Below are 21,362 nucleotides of genomic sequence, written 5' to 3' on the forward strand. Positions count from 1 at the left end.
GCAGGAGGCAGAAAATACTTTCCAAGAGTTCATCAAATCCCAAAGCATGGATTTTTACACTACAGGAATAAACAAACTTATTTCTCATTGACAAAAATGTGTTGATTGTAATGGTTTCTATTTTGATTAATAAAGATGTGTTTGAGCCTAGTTATAATGATTTAAAATTCACAGTCTGAAACCACCATTACATTTGCACCAACCTAATAAATTAAATAGCATGATGCCACCTCAAAGCCTAATGCTGCCTCTGCCTGCTGCTTAGTTGTGTCCAACTCTCTGAAACACCATGGACTACAATCCACCAGGCAACTCTGTCCATGGAATGCTCTAGGCAAGAAGACTGGAGTGGGTTGCCATTTCCTACTCCAGGGTATCTGCCTGGCCCAGGGATCAAACCCACATCTCCTGTGTCTCCTGCATTGGCAGGCAGATTCTTTACCACTAACATACCTGGGAAGCCCAATAAAAGTACATATCAGTTAGTAATTTGTTCTCATGTTATATTTACAGTTATAGGTAATATACTAAATGGAAAATGTTTTTGTACACTATGCCTTGTGGGTGAGGCAGTGACATTACAAACATTGTATGTAATTTTATTTTAACTTTGTAATTTTAACCATAGTTTCTGTCTTTCATGTTCAAATAACTTTCTTAAAAGAAAGCACAAAGGATTAGCTACATTAAAATGATAAATAATTTTCAATTGATAACATTTAAAATATATTTTTATATCATGCTTTAATTTTTTAAGCCTCTTATTTGAATAATTCAAGTATGCCAAACCACTATGTTTCTCTATACTTTGGTAAAGAAAAATATTCCTGGATCATAAGTCAATATATTTTACAGAGACTATATTTGAATATTCTGCATACCAAAAAGAAGTTGTAAAATGACATATAGGAATTGGACAATTTTATTTATTGATGAGAAGGATGGCAATGTTTTACATAAGCCCTGTCAAATCCTAATTCTTCAAATTTGTATGCTGACAAAATAGTCACTATATCCCAAACAGACATGACATAAAATGAGAAAAGGATTTGCCCAAAACTTACAAAAGAATTAAAATGAATGTTATTTTGAAATCATATTTCTGCCCAATCAGTTCTAACCTTATTTCAAAAAAATTTTTTTTCCAGAACACATTAATGTACCAGCTTTTATACAGTGCTTTTCTTCCATGGATCTGGACAAGTCTTCATAAACATTAATTAATTCTCACTGTCCTATGACTCCCACTTCCAAGTGCAAACTATCAGGCTAGGCTAGGTCATGCGCCTGACACTCCCAATGCTATAATTACATAACAGTTCGCCAACCAGTGCTCATCCATGGAGCTCACGTACACACCAATGGATCTTCTTACTGTGGATCAGTCAGTCTAGGCTATAAAACACTCAGTTGGGTGCTTTGGTATTCATTCCAGACTGCACTGGGACCAGAGAGCACCCGCTAAATAGGGGGCAGGGCTCTTGGCCTCTTGGCCATTAGCTAATCTCGGCATGGCCAAGCCTTTCGCTTTTGAAAGTTTTGACTAGCAAGTGTTTGTTAACCATTTAAAACAACAGAACAAAGCTAATAAACTCAAGATGTTAGAACTAGTGTCTTCCATGTAATTTACACCAAAGCATTCTATCTAATGCAAATACTTCATACTATATAGTAACCTTCTGCTTCTCAAAGGACTCAGAGGATAGCCAAGTGAGTTAGGTGAGAATTGCCTTTGGGACCACAAGCTCAGACTCACCTGGTAAGTCCAAACAGGACAAATTTTGCCACCTTTAATTCAGGATATTTAAGTTTTCTCTCTTAAGCCTCAGACAAATTAAAGCAGGTACAGAACTGGTTTCCTCTCCTTGGTGCAGACAAACTCCAATCTCTTCTTTTTTGTCAACGTTTTAACCTTACAGAGAAGAGACTGCAACAAACACGAAATTTAACTTGCTTAATTGTAATTTCTTGTCTAACTACATTCAGTAGGTATGTGCACGTTTTACATTTGTGTAATTCAAGGACATATATTTTCTGTTCTGCTATTTTCCTTTGATATTGCTCAATAAGGAAGTTCAAGTGCTGATGTAATTTATATTATTGTCATTTTTAACAACCATAGAAACACTATTTCCAATCTTTTACTATTATAACCAACGTTGATATCAATTTATTTTTTAAAAAGTTTTCCTCTTTATATTATTTCTATGAGGTGTATTCCCCAAAATATTAGAATACAAACAATTTTATAGTTTTTATTGAAATTTACCTGTATGCCCAGGAAAGTTAAATGGACCCCTTTACAGAAACATAAGCAGTTGATGGGTGTAATTACATGCGTTGTTTAGAATAAACTTTGAGCAGCAATGTAAACCTTAAGTTGTATTAATTTCCATTGCAACTGCAAGTGAGACTGTGGATCTTTTCAAGTGATAGTTTATCATTTGCATTTTCTTCTGCACAAAACAGTATTTCCCAAAATGTGAAATGTGATCCGTGAAATATTTTATCCCACTCCCTCTCCCTCTGTATCTTTTTCCGTCTCTCTGAATGAAATTATATTGCATTTTATTTGCAGATAGATACTACTTCTTGGGACAGGATGATGTAACAAAGATAGGAGGGGCAAGTTTCCTGCTCTCATGGAGCTCTCCTTGCTGCAAGGAGATGGTACACAAACAAAGACAGAGGACTTCATATATAACACCCAGTGAAGAACACAGACTGAATCCCATGATCAGGGATGCTAGAAGCATCCTTTTCAGAATTTCATCAGAGGAGGCTTTACTGAAAAAGAGACATAGAGCTGAGAACTGAACAAGAAGGACAGCCTTCGGGGGCTCCGTCTGGCAGCAGAACTTCTTGGGCAGAGGGGACAGCAGAACACCCAAGGTAGGAATGAACCCCTGTGGTGGTTAAACATTAAAAGGAGGTCTGTGTGGCTGGAATATCTAGTTCACAAGGAAAAAAGAGGCCAAAAGTGCCCTCTGAGAGACAGCAAGGGCCAAATCATGCAAAAGGCCACATAAGGTTGAAGGTCTGAAACAAAAGGGTATACTGTGGTCGAATGAGTTGAGGCAACCCTGAGTTGACTGAAGTTGAGCAGGTTTCTCCCTGTGAGACTTGTCAAAGCCTTTGAAACATGAATGTTCATTGTACATTTCCCAGAAGGTAATACAGTTCCCAGGGCTTCCTAAATACACTTGGAGGAATGCTTCCTAAAAAGCATTCTATTCTCACAGAGGAGCTCTTGAGGCTATTGTTTCAAGAAAATGCTTTGGCAATTAAGGGGCTGATAATCTACTTTTAGGCCAAATCCAGGAGGCAGCAGGCTGCCAGCTTCTTCACAGTCCGTAAACTAAGAATTTTTGTTGTACAGTCATTCAGTCCTATCCAACTCTTTGCAACCCCATGGACTGCAGCACACCAGGCTTCTCTGTACTTCACCATCTCCCGAAGCTTGCTCAAAACTCATGTTCCCTGAGTCAGTGATAACATCCTACCATCTCATCCTCTGTCATCCCCTTCTCCTGCCCTCAATCTTTCCCAGGGTCAGGGTCTTTTCTAATGAGTCAGCTCTTCGCATCAGGTGGCCAAAGTATTGGAGCTTGAGCTTCAGCATCAGTCCTTCCAGTGAATATTCAGGACTGATTTCCTTTAGGATGAACTGGTTGGATCTCCTTAAAGTCCAAGGGACTCTCAAGAGTCTTCTCCAACTCCACCGTTCAAAAAGTATCAGTTCTTCAGTGCTCAACCTTCTTTATGGTCCAACACTCACATCCATACATGACTACTGGAAAAACCATAGCTTTGACTACACGGACCTTTGTTGGTAAATTAATGTCTCTGCTTTTTAATAAGCTGTTTAGGTTTGTCATAGCATTTCTTCCAAGGAGCCAGCGTCTTTTAATTTAGTGGCTACAGTCACCAACTGCAGTGATTTTGCAGCCCAAGAAAATAGTCTCTCACTGTTTCCATTGTTTCCCCATCTATTTGCCATGAAGTGATGGGACCGGATGCCATGATCTTTGATTTTTAAATATTGAGTTTTAAGCCAGCTTTTTCACTCTCCTCTTTCACTTTCACCAAGAAGCTCTTTAGTTCCTCTTCACTTTCTGCCATAAGGGATGATATTATCTGCATATCTGAGGTTATTGATGTTTCTCCCTGCAATCTTGATTCCAGCTTGTGCTTCATCCAGCCTGGCATTTCACATGATGTACTCTGCATATAAGTTAAATAAGCAGGGTGACAATATACAGCCTTGGTGTACTCCTTTCCCAATTTGGAACCAGTCCATTGTTCCATGTCCAGTTCTAACTGTTGTTTCTTGACCTGCATACAGATTTCTCAGGAGGCAGGTAAGGTGGTCTGGTATTCCCATCTCTTGAAGAATTTTTTCACAGTTTGTTGTGATCCACACAGTCAAAGTCTTTGGTGTAGCCAATGAAGCAGAAGTAGATGTTTTTCTGGACTTCTCTTGCTTTTCCTATGATCCAACAGACGGCAATTTGATCTCTGGTTCCTCTGCCTTTTCTAAATCCAGCTCGAACATCTGGAAATTCTCACTTCACATACTATTGAAGCCTTACTTGGAGAACTTTGAGCATTACTTTGCTACCTATGAAATGAGTGCAATTATGCAGTAGTTTGAACATTCTTTGTCACTGCTCTTCTTTGGGATTGGAATGAAAACTGACCATTTCCAGTCCTGTGGCCACTGCTGAATTTTCCAAATTTTGCTGGCATATTGAGTGCAGCACTTTAACAGCATCATCTTTTAGGATTTGAAATAGCTCAGCTGGAATTCCATCCCTTCCACTAGCTTTGTTTATGGTGATGCTTCCGAAGGCCCACTTGACTTCACACTCCAAGATGTCTGGCTCTAGGTGAGTAGTTACACCATCATGGTTATGTAGGTCATTAAGATCTTCTCTGCATAGTTCTGTGTAATCTTGCCACCTCTTCTTGATATCTTTTGCTTTTGTTAGGTCACATACCATTTCTGTCCTTTATTGTGCCCATCTTCGCATGAAATGTTCCCTTGGTATCCCTAATTTTCTTGAAGAGATCTCTAGTCTTTCCCATTCTATTCTTTTTCTCCATTTCTTTGCATCATTCAGTCAGGAAGGCTTTCTTATCTCTCCTTGCTGTTCTTTGGAATTCTGCATTCAGATGGGTATATCTGCCTTTAGCGTCTCTTTTTTTTCTCAGCTATCTGTAAGGCCTAGTCAATCATTTTGCCTTTTTGCATTTCTTTTTCTAAGAAGAACTAAGAATAGTTGATGCATTTTAAAATAGTCTTTAAAAATCCAAAGAGTAATATTTCACAATATGTGAAAATCATGAAATTCAAATTGTTATTCTCATAAGTAAAGTTTTATTGGGACACACCCCACTTGCTTTTGTTCACTGTCCTCTATGGCTGTGTTCAAGTAACCCTGGCAGAGTCTAGCAGCTGTGCCAGTGACTCTGGTTCCACAAAGACTAAAATACTCTCTGGCTGTTTATGGGGAAATCTTGCCATTTCTTGTTTAAAGCATCTGCTCAGTTACTTTGACTATAAATCTTTATGTGAACCTTGGATTATAACCATAATTTACATATTTTATAGTAAATACTTATCAAACATTTGTTTTATTCCATACTCTACATTTTGCCTTTTATATTTATTTTATTACATCTTGCTCTAAATTGCTACATAACAAACCAGTTTCTTTACCTTCAATGTCCTCGATTTCTCTGAGTGTTTTTTCAATAGGTTGGATAATAAGCACTTCAATTTTCCTATACTTATATTAAAGAGTTCTTGTTTGTGTGTTAGTCGTTCAGTTATATCTGACTCTTTGCAACCCCATGGACTGTAGCCCACCAGGCTCCTTTGTCCATGGGGTTCTCCAGACAACAACTCTGGAGTGGGTTGCAATTCCTTCCCCAGGGGATCTTCCTGACCCAGGGATTGAACACGGGTCTCCTGCACCACAGGCAGATTCTTTTCCTTCTGAGCCACCAGAGCCTAACTGAAGAGTCAGCATAATTCATTTTTGTTTAGACATTTCTGAAGTTGGTATGAATTTTAGTGTCTGCATCGATATCAAATCACTTTCACATTATATATTTAACCATGTAGCATTTCTTACTAATTCTTCTACCTACTCCTATATTGCTTCTAGTTTCTCAGATGTTAAGCTCTAACAATATTTTAAATATTTCTGTGCTATCTGCTTATACCACCTATCTCTTTTTTCCTACTGATAACCTAATAACAAAGACTTCTGATAACTGTCATAATATTTTTATATCTTCTCAGGCCAGTGGACTATATTATCCTAAAATCAGGGGAACTATTTTTCCCCACTTATAACCCACCTGAATATCTTTGAAAGTGCTACTTAATACTTTTAAGGAGACTTTAGTTAGTGTCTCATTAAAACATAAGGATACGATCATTTCTTCATAAATTCATCCTTATCTTAAACACTTTTCTGTTTAAAATTCTGGGTGCTTATTTTTAATTAGGTGCATACAACCTAAATACACTTTCATTGTGAACTATTCTGGGGAAAATAGAAGTGTCTTTCTGATTCTCCCCTACCCCGTCACGTTCCTCTCCCCAGAGCCGTGCTTCTCTTGCAGACACCTAGAAACATTGTCCATGAATGGCATACTGCATAAGAGACCACAGATCATTTTGCCCTGTTTGTCATTTTCTTCCTCCAACATTTCCCTGATTTTTCTTTTCTTAGTCACCATGACTTATCATACGACATCACTGATCTTAGGGAGATATGGCTAGATTTAGTCTCTCTCACAAATGCTAAAAATTTAAGTTTCAACTCAACATCACAGTCTGGTTTCTAGCAGCAAATCTTTCAGATTTTTGTAATTGCTCCTTTTATTGACTGAGTTTATTAAAGGTCTGGTTTTCCCCCTTAGATCTCTCTGATTAATCTCCCAATCTGTAAGCAATAGACACATAAAAGAACTACAATAGATCTCATGCTTATTAGAACCTCAGAGTGTTCAGTCTTCTAGAATGCTAAAAAGTCCTTAATGGTGAGGAGTCTTTAAGGTGGGGGCATATTTAGTGAAAACAAATTTTGAGCTAGTTCTGTGGAATTGCTAAGTGACAATTAAGTAAACCATAACCTATGCACAGTGCAGGCCCTCAGAGATGATTTAAATGCGTAGTTTAGTTTGGGTAGAACAAGCAGAATTGCCTAGTGATGAACATATCAAGACAAATTTGTATAATTTCCATGGAGAGTACCTTCAATATATTAAAAATTTCCTCCCTGATTATTTGGGGATTATGTTAAAAATAAAACGCAATGTCTATAAAGAAGAGGAGGAGGGATGTTTGGGTTTTGTCTTCCTGGAGTTTTCACAAAACTCTAATCAACACTAAACTGGCCCAAACAACACTAGCAAATCTGTTCTCTCAGCAGCTATATGTTAAATCCTGTATGTCTTCCATCTGGAAAAGCTGGTCAATCTCTAACTAGATAAGCAGCAAAACAGTCTGAAGTTTGGAATTTAGGGGAAGGGAAAGGTTGATCAAATCCACTTATCACACTCCTGAGTTTTGAAGGACAGTGGGAAAAGTGACTCTCCTTGTTAGGGGTGCCCACCCCCTTCTTTCCAGCTAAAGGGAATGCTTTGCTATGCAAATAATGAGCCTGATCTCAGAGGAAGTGAAGGAAGATAGTAAAGAAACTCACCTTTTGGAGGTAAATTAACTCTTTTAAGGTACCATTGAACAAATTACTTCTCCATGCTCTGAAAGTTCTTAGTGCCCTAAAACCCCCAAATCACCTGAGATTAGTTTGCTCTGTGGAGGGTCAGGCCTCGTAAAGAGTGAGTTCCACTGGGAAAACATCCTTTGTCTGTCCTGGTTAATGTACATAAAAGAGGCATGTAGAAATCACTGAGCAAATGGACATTTGTGTTTGACCCCAACCAACTGGAATCTGAAGGTTGCCAGTGTCAAGGTCGGTTCCAAGCCTAGTAATCTGAATAAGTTTCAGTTTCAGACTTACTCTGTTTAAATAATTCTGCCTCCCTTTTTCATTACCCTCAATCCCCAGGAAACCTGGTGTGAGAAGTTAGGGCAAGAAAATGGGGGACACACATTGAATCCAGTAGGGAACTGCTCAACCTAAAGGTTTCAGAGACCTTTAACATGTCTCTCCTTCTCTAGGTCTCAAAAGAATATATGCTCACAATGAGTAAATCAGGTGGATATGAGTCCTGCAGTATAAAAGTTTATGATAGTCAGGTAACCCACTTTTTAGGATACTTAGAACAAACAAGGAGCATTCTGTTTAATACTGGGACCACAACATTTATGCTGAGCCTTAAGAAGTCGGTAAGAATCCTAATGAAATTTCGCAGTGATGCCCACAGCTCTGCTATTATAATTAGTCTGTGTAAAATTACCAGAGGATGACTGTTTACAGCCAGCATATTTTCACAAAGGTGATCCACATTAACATAGATATAAACCATTCATTTGAGACATAAAATACATTAAGGTTACAATGTTTATCTGAAATTAAGAAAAATGGAACACAAAATAAAAGCTTTATGAAAACTTGTAAATATATTAGCAAAGAATGAAAAGAACATAGAAAGACTGGAATAGTTTTAAGATGAGGAAGTTATAAGTAAATTTGCTCTCATAAAAATGTTTCCAACTTCATTTTAATAAAAACTAGAAACAATAGAGGAGGAAAGAGATAGTTGCATCTAAGCAACTGGAATGTGGTATTATAATTGCACATTAACTCTTTGAGTCCAAACTTTCTGGATGTGAAGTTAAGTCTGCTTTATATAGCACTTACGGACTAATTAAAGAAGGTTTATAAGTTCTTAGAAGATACATCTTTTTCTACTTTGGAATCCTAGGTGAATTCAAAGGAAAATGGGTATAGCTTTAACCATACCTGTTGTTACCATAGAAAAAGAGCACTCCTTTGTTTTTCATAATCATCTTTTGAAGGCTAAAGTAAATTGAATTCAATTAGAAATTCCTTCTCTCCCTCCCTCTCTTATAATGTGCACGTCTTTGACTCTTCCCCTGGGTCCTACCTCAATAACAAATTGCTTTGAAAACCAAATGACAAGGATTAAAAAATTAGCATGAGCTTTGAGATGAACATAGTTATACCTTTTCTCAAAGGAATCAAGGGCAACTATGTACATGGTAGTCAGTTGCTGATACCAGAGGGACAGAGAAACAATTTTGGGGGTAAATGATAGAGCCCAATGTTTTAAACTCTCAAGCAGTGTGCTTTGGATCCTTTAGAAAATTATCTGCTGGCCAGGCCTTCAGTTAATAAAACTGAAGATATTGCTAAAGTAATGACAATGAAACTATGCAAAACTAGAATCTACTTGCACCTTGGCTAGAGGGCTCAAAGATTTATGATAGGGGCCTTGTTTTTAAATATTTTGTTAGAAATCAAGTTATAAAAAGTCAAGAGAGATCAATGAGATCTTTTCTTCAAGAATTTGATGAAACCTACTTACCGAAAGCTGGCCTTAAGAAATTAAGAAATGTAACTCAGCAAATTATTGTCCCATTCTGTCTTTTTCTGAAATATCACATTTTTGAAACAAGCATTTTGATAGTAGTGAGCACTACAGTATTATATTTTCTGAGTTGTTTGTTTTGAACTATATAACAGCATTTACATTCAGCATTTTTAGAGAATATTTTGAAAAGAGAAAAAGCAGAGACAACTGGAACTTGCTTCACTCAGTTAATTCCTCAAGTAAGGTGACTTCTGGTGATTTCAAGTGGCTTCCTCAGTGAGAAATATTTTCTTCTAGGACTAAGTGTTGCACACCTTGAATTTTTAATTCATCTTTCAAAATTTCCTGTGATTTTAAAAAAAATTAGAGCAATCAAATATTTTTCTTAAAACAAGCCACTTTTCTTCATGAGTGACCACTGCAGTTCTGACCCCTTTGTTTATTCTGCCACTAAGTGCTAAAAGCATAGAAAAATGGGACCCTTGCAATACCACCCAGGCCCCATTGCTGACACTTAACCTACTTCCAGTTAAGTTTTCAAAATTGTACTAGTCTATCTCAAATGGTTCACCTGAGTAATTCTGTATCATTTCTTACTTGACAGTCCACCAATTATCTTAAGCTCTTCAATATTAGTCACTCAGTTGTGTCTGACTCTTTGGGACCTGATGGAATGTAGCCTTCCAGGCCCCTCTAGCCAAGGAATTCTCCAGGCAAGAATTCTGGAGTGGGAAGCCATTCCCTTCTCCAGGGGATCTTCTCCATTCAGGGATGGAACCCAGGTCTCCTGCATTGCAGGCAGATTCTTTACCTTATGGGCCACCAGGGAAGCCCTAAACTGCTCTAGGGAATACTAACAGTCTTCTGATTCTCAGGTAATGTAAGGTCACCAACGTTGTTTTTGCACAATTCTTTTCACTTTAAAGGGCTTCCCAGGTGGCGCTAGTGGTAAAGAACCCACATGCCAATGCAGGAGACAAAAGAGTGGCAGGTTCAATCCATGAGTCAGAAGATCCCCTGGAGGAGGGCATGGCAGCCCACTGCAGTGTTCTTGCCTGGAGAATCCCATGGACAAAGGAGCCTGGTGGGCTACCGTCCATGAGTCGCAGAGAGTTGGACACGACTGAAGCGACTTAGCATGCATTTCACTTTAAAAAGAGTGTGTATATCTTACACAGTTTGCTCTTTGCTGAAACCAAAGCATCATTAAGGACAGTTTGGAGACTTGGGTCAGAAGCTGTATTCTCCTAGGTTCCCCTTATGTAATATTAACCCCATCCTGAGCTCTGGCCTTTGAGCGGCGAGTGACAGGCGGCATTGTGACTCCCTGGTCCAGAGGAGGTCAGCTGAGGTGCCGTCACGTATTACCGGCTTAGGCATCTCGTTTCTGGAAGAAATCAGCCAACTCCACTGGTGCACACCCGAGCCTCCTCTAGTCCCCTCCCTTCCCCAACAGATGGGAAAGGCTTGGTGGCGCTTCAGCCAAACCCCCTCCTCCGCCCGCACCCCCACCCTGGGCTCTGTGTCCTGAGGCAGCTGAGAGGGCAGCGAGCCAGCCCTGTCTGAAAGCCTGCCCTCGGTTCTGCTCCCCACCCGCCCGTGCCCCGTTCAGTCTCTCCAAGATGTGAGCCCACGGTGAGCTCCCTAACTCCTGCTCTCCACCCCCACTGAAAACCCAAGATCTCGACCCCTCTTACAGGAGTCTACCCAGGCGAGCTTTCTCCCCAGACTCCACACGCTGCATGGCTGTTTGACCCTATTTAGCGAGAAACCTGCGGACCCGCGTTTACAACTCCCGTGAGATAATCAGATCCGGCTTCACCTGCGCACGGGGACCCCTGCGATCTGGCTGCACCCGGGGAGCCCTCGAGGCTGCGACAAGAAGCCCCCAGGAGTACCATTTGATCCCCAGCGGGGAGGACGCCCCCTGGCGCCCCCACTGCAGTGGGGCTGGAGCTCCGGAAGGGGGCGTTGTTGGGGGGGGGGTGGGGAGGAGGCGGAGCCCGCCACCATCCTTGACAACCCGCCAAGGCCGGGTGATGCTTGGGGGCTGCCAGCTCCTCGGCTGCCCCGAGCCCTCTCAGTGTGGCGCTGCCCGGCGGCAAGGGGGTGGTGGAATGAAGCACAGTCAAGACAGAAAACAAAGTCAGCAGGTCACCTGGCAGGTTCAGGGCGAATTATGCAACGAAAGTCGGGGAATGTGGGCCACCCCCTCCCCCAGCTTTTTTTTTTTCTTAAGCTCCTAGGAAGCCAGTTCCAGTTTAAGGGTTGGACAGGGATCTACCGAGCAGCTCCTCTGATGTGGTTAAAACTTTGTTGAACTCGAGTGATGCTCCCGCCCCATCTTTCTTTAAGTAATGGGAACATTTCTCTGGGGGGGGGGGGGGGACACACTCGGTGGGGTGGGTGGATGGGGTTTGATCCAAAAACAATGACAAGAATCACCCTACAGCTTCCGTAAGTAAGTTACTTGGTCGAGCATTATTAGTCAAAAGTGTAAAACAAACAAAAACCCTGAAACCTAAATTAAATCATCACACACATTCAATTCCTGGACTATGCCTTCCAACAGAATTCAAAGAGTTAAAGCTGGCCATAGCTCATGGTTTTCCATGCTAACATTTTGTGACATTAGGACTATTTTGTTAACTAGGTATATGCAATTCACAGAATTTCACGGTAAATTCCCCAGACCAAATATTTGGCTGAACAAATAAACAACATTATCCATTCCTGAAAATAAGCCAGTAGAGGAGGGTGGATGTCTGGGGGAGGGTGGTTGCTAGAAAGTGACTGGAGCCTGGCAGTCACTGGGCTCAGGATTTGCCCTTGGATAATTTGCCCAAGTGCTAGAGATCTGCAGGTTCCTCTTCAATGACAGACGTTTCAGAAAGTTGCTGGAAAACGGGCAAAACAAGACGAGGCTGCCTGAGGGGAACCCGTAATGGGCTTCCCCTAAATGATTTATTCGACCTCCTTACCATTAATCAAAGGGGCAGCGACCTGGGGGGCTGGGGGAGGGGGGAAGTAACCCTCTTCGCAGGGAGTTTTGGAGGAACTGTGGAGTCTTGCTGCCTTTGCCTGGGGCTCTGATCTCCTCTCTCCACCTGCGCTCTCCAGGGAGCTGGGGCTTTGGCAACGGCTCCACTTCTATTTTTATTGGTTTCCACTAAGCTGCTCCTTTCGGAGGATTGTAGGACTTCAGTAATTAAAAACAAAAATGAGTCCTGCTTCACCCACCCCACCCCCAAGAGCACATGGAAGAGTGTGCGTACAGGAATGGGGTGGGGGGGTGCACACAGCACCACCACTGCCACTCACACCTACATCCTAGGACAAAGAGTGCACTCCTAACAGCCCACACCACACACTACACAGAGGCACACTGCTTTTGCCCCAAAATCATCCAAGCCCGTGCACACACACACAAAATGAGCCCAAACAAACTAAAATCCCAAGGCATAATGTAGTTGCTGGTGGAGAATAAGAAAATGCAAATGTCCTCTGGTTCTCTGAGCCCCTATATCCCTGTCCTTCCAGAAAGCCACTTCTCTGCCTCACTGGCAGCCTTGAACTCAGGGACAGACTGCTCAAGCACATCAGCATTTTCCTTCTTTAGTCTGGCCCCAAACTGAGCTTTCTGCTTGAATAAACCCTGGCTCAGAACATCACATCCACCAGGTCTATCACTTACTGCCCAGCTTCAGGGAAGTGGGGAGGAGAGCACAGATCAAGGGAGTTGGTATTTGAGTCTATTCAGTGGGACACTCTTAATGCCCACTTGGAAATTCTGACCTTTCAGTATCTGACCCCATTGCCAGTCCTCACCTGGCTCCATCTCTTGGAATTTTGAACTCAATGGAAGCCTTCATCTGGGGAATAGGAGACACGGGGGGAAAAGTCCAGAGACACTGGAGAATTTTCCACCATGTGGTATATTAAAATAGCAGATCACCAAATCTTTTGAAAGTAAGGCAGATTATTTGCCTTTTTGGATAAAATCCACTTCTCAAAACACACAGACAAAACCAACCAAAAAATTCTTGTTTAACACACACACACCAACACATGAAAATGTGAGTGTGCAAATTCATTTTGGTGTGAAAATACAACACTGGTGCCTGCAGCAATTGGAGACACCCTGAGGTATCATAAAAGCAGAAGTGGGAACCATTTCCCTAGAGCTGAGACACTTATCCATCACACTTTGCTGGGACACACCTCTAACAGGTGAACAAAAGCAGAGGATATACAAGGAGCCCAAAACTGAGTCTTTAATCTGGCATACTCCTTTCATCCCACTGTTTCTCCAAGGCATGTGCCATCCAGATGGGAGAGGGCGCTGCCTGCTTGTCCTTGTTAACATTAAACAGAAGTGGAGAACAATTCACCCTGGCAATTCCCATCCTCCACCATCTATTTCCTGTCTTCCAACTTAACCACCCCCAGGTACCACCCTCTGACTTCTGCTGTACCCCAACCCCACCTTAACAGAAAAAAAATCTCCTCCAAAAGAGACGGAGTATAGGAAAAGAGAAAGAATTGAAGATAAAAAGAACTTAGTTTACCTTTAAAATAATGACTCATTTTATTTTTTCTTTTAATATGTAGTTATAAATATATTTTGTCAAAATATATGATCAATATGGTCAAAACATTTGCACGTAAAGTCATAAATAAGGTCAAGGTGAATGTTTAGTTTTTTTCCTTTTTTTTTTTTAAGATAAAAGTCCAGCTATAAGGAAGCAGTCTGTGTAGTGTGTGGGTGAGTAGTGGATGGGGTGTGTGTGTGTGTGTGTGTGTGTGTGTGTGTGTGTCCCCAAGGAAGGCCTGATCTCAGCGGCACCCACATCCCTCCACTACCATCTCCTGATAATTTTTCAGAACCACCTTGTCATACTCATCCAAGTACAGCATGGAGATGGCGCTCAGTTCGGTGGGAACACAACAGGCTTTGGGGATGCTGGAGTTGACAGAGTTGACGAGGGTCTGCACAATGGCGTGGTTGGTGGAGTTGAGGTGGTCGGCCAGCGGAAAGGGGCAGTCCCCGTGGCAGTAGAAGGCCTGGTAGCCTGGTGGGGCCACAATCCAGTCGTTCCAGCCCACATCACTGAAGTCCACATAGAGCGAGTGGCGCCGGCAGTTCTTATTCTTCTTCCGGGCCCTCTGTGGGTGATGCTTGGGGCTACGCTTGGCCCTCCGGCGTCGGGTCAAGGCATGTCCCCGGCCATCGTGGCCAAAGGTGACCAGGAGGGGCCGGAGCTGGGCCCAATCCCCACTCCCTTGAGGTAACGATCGGCTAATCCTGACATGCTGGCCCTGGTGGGTCCGTGTCTGATGGAGGTGGGTCACCTCAATGGCCAGCCCATAGTTGGGCTGCTTCTCCCGGGTCCAGCGAAGGACTGCAGGGCTCACATCAAAAGTTTCCCACCGCGTCACATTGTGGTGGACCAGTCTTGTGTCCAGTAGTCGTGTGATGAGGTGCCCAGGCACCGCTTCTGCCGGGGGCTTCATAACCTCATAAATGTTTATACGATGAAAGCCCTGCTCCCAGTCAGGGCCCTGGTCCACCTGCTCCCGGAAGAGTCGAAGCTCGGCAGATGAGATCACCTCGTTCTCTGGGATGCTGCTGAGGTTAAAGAGGAAACGAAAAGCAGAGTTTTCGCTGGTCCCTGGGATGTTCTCCAGATGTTCTAGGCACCGTTGGGGAGGGAAAAAATAAGAGAACAGGGAAAAAAGGCACATGAGCTTCTTCAGAGACTGAAAAGTCAAGAAATAGCTAAGAGTTGGGTGATGCGTAGTGCACTCTGTTTATATAGTGGAAGCCTATTTGGGAGAAATAAGCGCACCTTTAATTTGACAGAGCAGATAAATGAGGCAGTGAGCAAACCAGCCAAGCCTAGCTAGCATTCAGCAAGCACCACAGACAGGATCTCCCAACCTCCTTTACATGTCTAATAATTTCCATGTGTCAGCTCCTCACTCCACCACCATCAGACTCCCCTTTGAAAGCCCTCCTGGCTTTGTGTACACAGTTTTCTTTACAAGTGGTTGTAAAGAAGAAGGGGGCCAGCAGACCAGAGGCAGGAGGGAACACGCACACAGCCACCCTCTCCCTCTTCTTCCACTTTCGAGTATGTTACCAAACATTTCCCCAGCGATCTTGGAAACACAGAGCATGCCTTGTTGATCATGTTACAGAGAGGAAAATAAATTCCAACACAGTAATGATGCTGGTGGATTAATAACTCAGATTTACTTTGGAAAAGAAACATCCGCTAGGAAACATTCAGATCGGATTACAAGGCCCCTATTGAATAAACCTGACAAACACACAGCTGTAATATTAAATTCAGTAGGTGCTTTGGAAAAAAAGAAAAAGGCAGAAAACCTGGCATAAAAAGCTTTGATATAGCTAAAACACACCGCAGGGGCTAACCCATGTCTGAGTGGTGTCATTCCCCTTCTTGCCGACCCCTCCCTTCCCTCTGTCTCCAAAAAATAAATTCAGCCACAGCTCTGGAGACTCTTGAAGGTAAGCAGCTCTCTTTTCCCAGTCTCCCGGATTTGGGGCTCTGATGTAACCTGAACTCCTCGTCTTCCCGGAGCTTCCACTGCCCCACCCCAGTCCAGATTCCAGGTAGGGACTGACCTTCGTGGTGGAAGCTCCTCACGGTGTTGGCCCGACTGGCGGGGCGCTCAGGATACTCCAGACCGATGCCCTGGATCTGCTCTTCCTCTTCCTCCTCCCCAGACTGAAGCCGGTAAAGATCCCGCATGTAATCCGGGATGACTGCGCTCTTGCTAGGCTGCGGGCGGCGGCGCAGCCCGAACATCTGCAGAAGTGTGGCCTCGAAGTCCCGAAGGAGCTCATGGCTCTGCCCTGAGCGGCGTCCTCCCGCGTGGCCCTGAATCTCGGCGACTTTTTTCTTCCCCGTCTCAGGTATCAAACTAGCATGGCTCGCGCCTCCTAGCAGGACTTGGCATAATAAAACGACCATCAGCATTCGGTTACCAGGAATCATGGTGTCTCTGGGGAGGGGAGGAGGTGGAAGGGTAAAGAATAAATAAACACCAATAACTAGAGAGAAATAGAGATGTCTCTGCATAGGCGTGGAGAGCTACAGCTAGAGGGGCCAGAAGTAACACAGGTCAGAAAGATCAAGTTTGTGTCCTCCCCCGACACACACCCCCCACCACCACCACCAGCTGCAGCCGTGCACGGCCTGAAAGTAGGAATTGCCCTGTAATTACTTGGTCTAACTTGTTTACAGTCAAATAACCCCAAATCAGATAGCCTCCATCCTGTTAATCTTTTTTTGTCCCAACTGCTATCTGAGCCATGATCTCAGCCTGGCTTCTTTAGGGATAAACAGTTAACAGTGAGAAGGTAAAGAAGGGTGGGGGAGGGAGAGTTCAAATGCCAGCGCTCTCCTCTCCACTTCAGACCTTCAGCCTCTCTCTCCCTTCTCCTCCACCCCCCTTCTTCCTCCGCCCTTCCTAGCCCGACTTCCACAACTTCCAGCTGGTTCGGAGGAGGGAGGGAAAGCAGAGAAGCAGGAGCAGGGTGAAGACACGGGGCGGCAGGATCTGGGAGCGTACCGAGTGGCCAGAGGGTTTATTTTACTGTGGCTGAGGAGTTTGAAATGCCCAGCAAAAAGCATCTGATCGCGCCCTCTCGCTCACTCCCAGGGAAGGGGGTGTGGGAGGGGATGATTCCAAGGGCGACCTCTGTGAGTTTTGACAAGCAGCTAGGAGCGCGCCACTGGGGCACTGGGTGCTCTCCAGTCCTGTGGGGAGGGGGGCGGTCAGCTCCCCGGACTGAGGACCTTCCATCTGTTCAGCCCCTTCTCGCTCCCCTTTCTTGCAACTCAGGGATCAGAGAGAGAGCCAGTGGGAGCAAGCGGCACTTTAACCAGAACCGGTAGGCTCCGAGCGCAGCGGCTGCCCGGCCTAGAAGAAAGCGACAGCGCTGCCAGAAAGAAGAGTGTGGACTCTGGAAGGAAGGTCCGACGGGAGGGACCCAAGGCGGGCGCGGGTGGGGAGGGCAGTGAATTCCCGGGAGGAGGGAAGGAAGAGGTGTCTACTCACTGACAGAAAACAAGGCATATAATAACAGTCCATGATTCTTGACAGCCAATCTTGAACAAACTTGCTGGAAAGGCTCAGAGGAGCTGCGGCAGTGCGTTGCTCTGGATGGCACTACGGAATGGCTCCTAAAATGAATATTTGAATATAATGAGACTGGCGCAGACGGACTCTGTTTTTCTTCCAGCCCCTATGAGTCACGTGAGAGCAGAGGCCCCGCCCCACGCACGGAGGAGCCCGCCCTCCCCGAGGCGGGCGGTGAAAGGGCCCGCGCGCCCGCCCCCGCCCGCGGCCCCACCTCCTCCCGGAGAGGCCCGCCTCCCCGCCCGCAGCCCCAAGCCTCCAGCGGGTCGGGAGGAGCTCGCCGTGGCGCTCTGCGGAGCCCTCGGCGGGTCTCCGGGTGCAGCGCGTGGAGGACGTGGTCCTGTAGCCTTCGGGGCGTCGAACTGGGCCCTCGCGCCAGCGGCCTGAAGCCAAGGGTCTGGGGAGTACCGTAGGGGCTGCGCCTTTCAGCGCGAGCCCGGCTCCAGTGGGGCCGGGATAGGGGGCCGCGGAGTCTCAGCCGCCGAAAGCCTCACCACCGAGGGTCATTTAAAAAGGAAAGCGCTGAGGGACACACAAACACACACGCCGCGCGCACCCCACTTCCTCCCCAGGGTCTCGGAGAGGCTAAATACTGCTCCCAGTGACAGCTAGTCACCCCCTGGCGAACGCCTGAGAATGTCCAGAAGAACTGGACAGCCGCTTTAGCTTTCAGCCCAAAGCTGCGGACCCTGTCGCGCGGGGCGGGAGGGGGAGATATTTAGGCGGTTATCGGTGTGGGAAGGTGATGAGGAAGCCGCCGCTAGGCTCCTTCCTCCGGTTCCTTTACGGAGAAAAACTCCGCACTACGGCCATCCCCCGCCAAGCAAAGCAAATCCCCAAAGAAAGTGGTCGGCGGGCCATTCAAGGCACGGCGGCGGGCGCAGGAACGCAAGGCTCGCGACAGACTCGAAAAGAGGCGTCTCCTGAGAAAAGGCGCATCACATGTTTCAGGTCTCAAGGTCGCGGAGGTTTTACAACTCCCGACCCGCCGCAGAAAGGAAATCCCACCGCATTCCCAGGAGTCGTGAAAACGTGAACAGCTTTCGGCCTGCACTCGACCTCTGCGTCTGCGTCTCTTTCTCGCTCTCTCCCCAGCTTGTCTTTTTTAAACCACTACTCCTCCCCCGCCACTTCCTCCCCCACCCCCTTCCTCCTTTGCACCGGCTGCAGAGTCGCAGCAAATATTTCTTCAAGAATTTTACCAACCCACAGCTCAAGGAATTGCTAGGGTTCTGATTCTAACCAAAGATGCTGCATGCGTGGGTCGCTCAGCCCGGGGGCCTTAAAAGAAGAAGAAGAAAAAACCTGACCTACCAACTGCGGCAGCCCGGGACCTTTTCAAAATCCTGACCCACGCAATTCTGCGGCAACCCGGCCCGCCCCGGGGTCCCGAGTCCCACGATTCCCGCTGGAAAGCGCAGAGCACCGGCTGCCCTTTCCTGGGGCTGTACCCAAGTTGCTGCTTCGGGTCGCTTCAGAGCTCAAGGGCTCAAGTTGCCCACCTCACTCTCCCCCGCAAACTTGGGGGCACTTGGAGAAGAGGAGGAAAGGATCAAGCGCTTAGCCCTCTCTCCGGCCGCGGCTGCCCAGCGCCGCCACACACCGCACTGGCCGAGTTGCGGAGGCCGCGGGCGCCCCTGCGCGACGGTCCACACCCGGCGACAGTCGCGCTGCTTTTTGACCGGCTTTAGGTTTTACCGCTCCCGAGCCACGGCTGGGGCTGACTGCGAAAGGGTTTGGAAGAGCAAAGAGTTTTGAGACGCCTAGAACCCTCAAAATGCCCCGTGGGAGGAGCTCCAGAAATGGGGAAAGCAGACGAAGAAGGGCCGGTCCCCGCGGGCGAAGGGACAGTGGAAAGGGCGGGAGCCCCGCAGTCCCCAGACCATCCTCCGACCCTAAGAATCTTACAGGGCGCGGCGCGAGAGCGCGCGGCGCTAAAACCGAGAAACCTGGGGAAGAGGGAGTTGTGTTTCAATTTCAGATTCAGAAGGATTCTTCTTTAATCACATTTTTCTCCCCCAATTTTCTTAATTAAGAGATAAAAGTCGAAAATCACTTTCGTCTCCAGAACTTTTTCTTGGGGGTCAGGGATGGATCTTGTCGCAATTGTCTTTTGCTTTCTTGCTCGAGTTTTCTCCCAACTCCAAAGTTTGTTCAGAGTTGGCCTCAGTTTACCAACTCAATGTCTTTCGGGGTTTTAATGTCTCACAAAAACTTAAGCTCATAAAACGCAATCCTAACCATCCACCAATTGGTGCCCAGAAAGCGTCTAAGGCCGCTGGCGCAGCTCCCGCGGGCAGGGGTCTGCAGGGACCTGAGAACCCCAGGACCCTCTCCCATCGGCTCTGGGCCGGAAGGGCCAGTAAGAACAGTGCGTCCGATGTGCATCTCGCCAGCGGCTCTCCAAAGGACACGACACCCCAGGGACCTGCGTCCCCAGAGCGGCTAGATCCCGGCCACCGTCCCGACAGACCCTATACCATGAAATGATCGAAGAGCGACTCCCTGGATGCTCCAAGTCCACGAGAATAGCTCGTGGAGTAGGCGTGTTGGGCAGCTGCGGTTCGCCAGCGCTCAGGGGCTTTAGCCGACTGGGGGCTGGGTTGGGTGACACTCCCCTAGACGCAGCCCTCCGGCGGCGCGCACGCTCCAGAAACCGCAGAACTGCGCTTCCCACCACCGAACCCGCCCAGGTTAGGTGTTCTCTCTCCATCTCGACGCCCCTCAAACCCCTCACTTTCTCCGGAGCTCAGAACCACCTCTCGCTTTACTCTCCGACTCTTCCCGCCGGGCGGTCACAAATGCTAGTCCAAGAGCGTCATGTTCCGCTTAAGACCCTACAGTCTTTCCCAATGACCTCCAACGAAAGGCTTCTCCTCTCCCCCTTTCTCCTGCCCTGAACCTACTAAACGCTGAAATCGCCCGGGGCTACCGAACGGAGAAAGTGGTCTGGGCAGAGGCAATAGTGTATATGGAAGTGTCTTTCAGCACCAGCATCCCTACCTCTTGTAACCTCTAGTACCATCGTTGGGTAGTGGGGGGGACACAATTTGCCTCGACCACAACCAGAATCCCCTACTTCTCCCCTCAAGGATGCGCCTCAGCAACCCCCTCCGCCCTTCGCCAGGTTTAGTCTTGCTCACCATAGGTCCCTGCAGTAGCGGGCTCGCCAGCAGCAGCTCCCGGGGACCTCTGAACAGCTGCAGTGAACCTGGACGAGGGCCGAGGATTGGGGCGCAGCAGGCTCGAGACGGCGCGGACGGGAATCCCATCAGGGAGAGAGGCGAGATACTCAGCACTGATCAGCAGCGACGTCGCAGGCTCGGGTCCCTCCGCTCAGATGCCAAACTCACCTAGCTTCCGGGCCGAGCTCCGCTCCCGTTCCCTCCCTCCTTCCTCCTCTGCCCTCTCGCATCTTCTTCCTCCTCTTTCCCTCTCTCTCTTTCTTTCTTTCCTTCCTCCTCCTCTTCCCCGGCAGCCCCTCCCTTCTTCCCTCCTCCCTCGCTCGCCTCCCTTTCTGGGATGGGAGCCCCGCCCACATCCTCCCATCCAGCCGCCGGGCCTCGCCTCGCAGGCCCTGGTCCCGGAAACCCAGGCAGCGCCCGAGTCAGCCGCTGCCGCCGCCCGAGCTGGGACGCCGCTGTGTCCAGCTC

At 46.4% G+C, this 21,362-nt stretch overlaps 1 protein-coding gene and 1 long non-coding RNA gene across 3 annotated transcripts; one reads left to right on the forward strand and one right to left on the reverse strand.

Moving 5' to 3' along the window:
* The first annotated feature begins 2,659 nt into the window (after nucleotides 1-2,659).
* LOC139035650 (uncharacterized) lies at nucleotides 2,660-17,601 on the forward strand. The gene is made up of 3 exons (XR_011488313.1): nucleotides 2,660-2,892; nucleotides 16,292-16,480; nucleotides 17,413-17,601. It is a non-coding gene; the product is annotated as an uncharacterized lncRNA (long non-coding RNA).
* On the reverse strand, nucleotides 14,101-21,155 carry BMP4 (bone morphogenetic protein 4). Of its 2 annotated transcripts, none has more exons than XM_020888160.2 (4): nucleotides 21,063-21,155; nucleotides 17,629-17,753; nucleotides 16,190-16,516; nucleotides 14,101-15,230 (listed from the first exon to the last, which is right to left on the reverse strand). In XM_020888160.2, the coding sequence occupies exons 1-4, from the start codon at nucleotides 21,122-21,124 to the stop codon at nucleotides 14,374-14,376; spliced, it is 1,371 nt and encodes a 456-aa protein (XP_020743819.1). In that variant the 5' UTR covers nucleotides 21,125-21,155; the 3' UTR covers nucleotides 14,101-14,373. The 2 variants fall into 2 exon arrangements, with proteins under 2 accessions (XP_020743819.1, XP_020743815.1); XM_020888156.2 differs by lacking the exon at nucleotides 21,063-21,155 and adding an exon at nucleotides 20,853-21,050 and having other exon boundaries at nucleotides 16,190-16,569.
* Between the last annotated feature and the right edge of the window lie 207 nt (nucleotides 21,156-21,362).

This window comes from Odocoileus virginianus, chromosome 6 (assembly GCF_023699985.2).
Source record: "Odocoileus virginianus isolate 20LAN1187 ecotype Illinois chromosome 6, Ovbor_1.2, whole genome shotgun sequence".
In the NCBI taxonomy this organism is placed as follows: domain Eukaryota; kingdom Metazoa; phylum Chordata; class Mammalia; order Artiodactyla; family Cervidae; genus Odocoileus; species Odocoileus virginianus.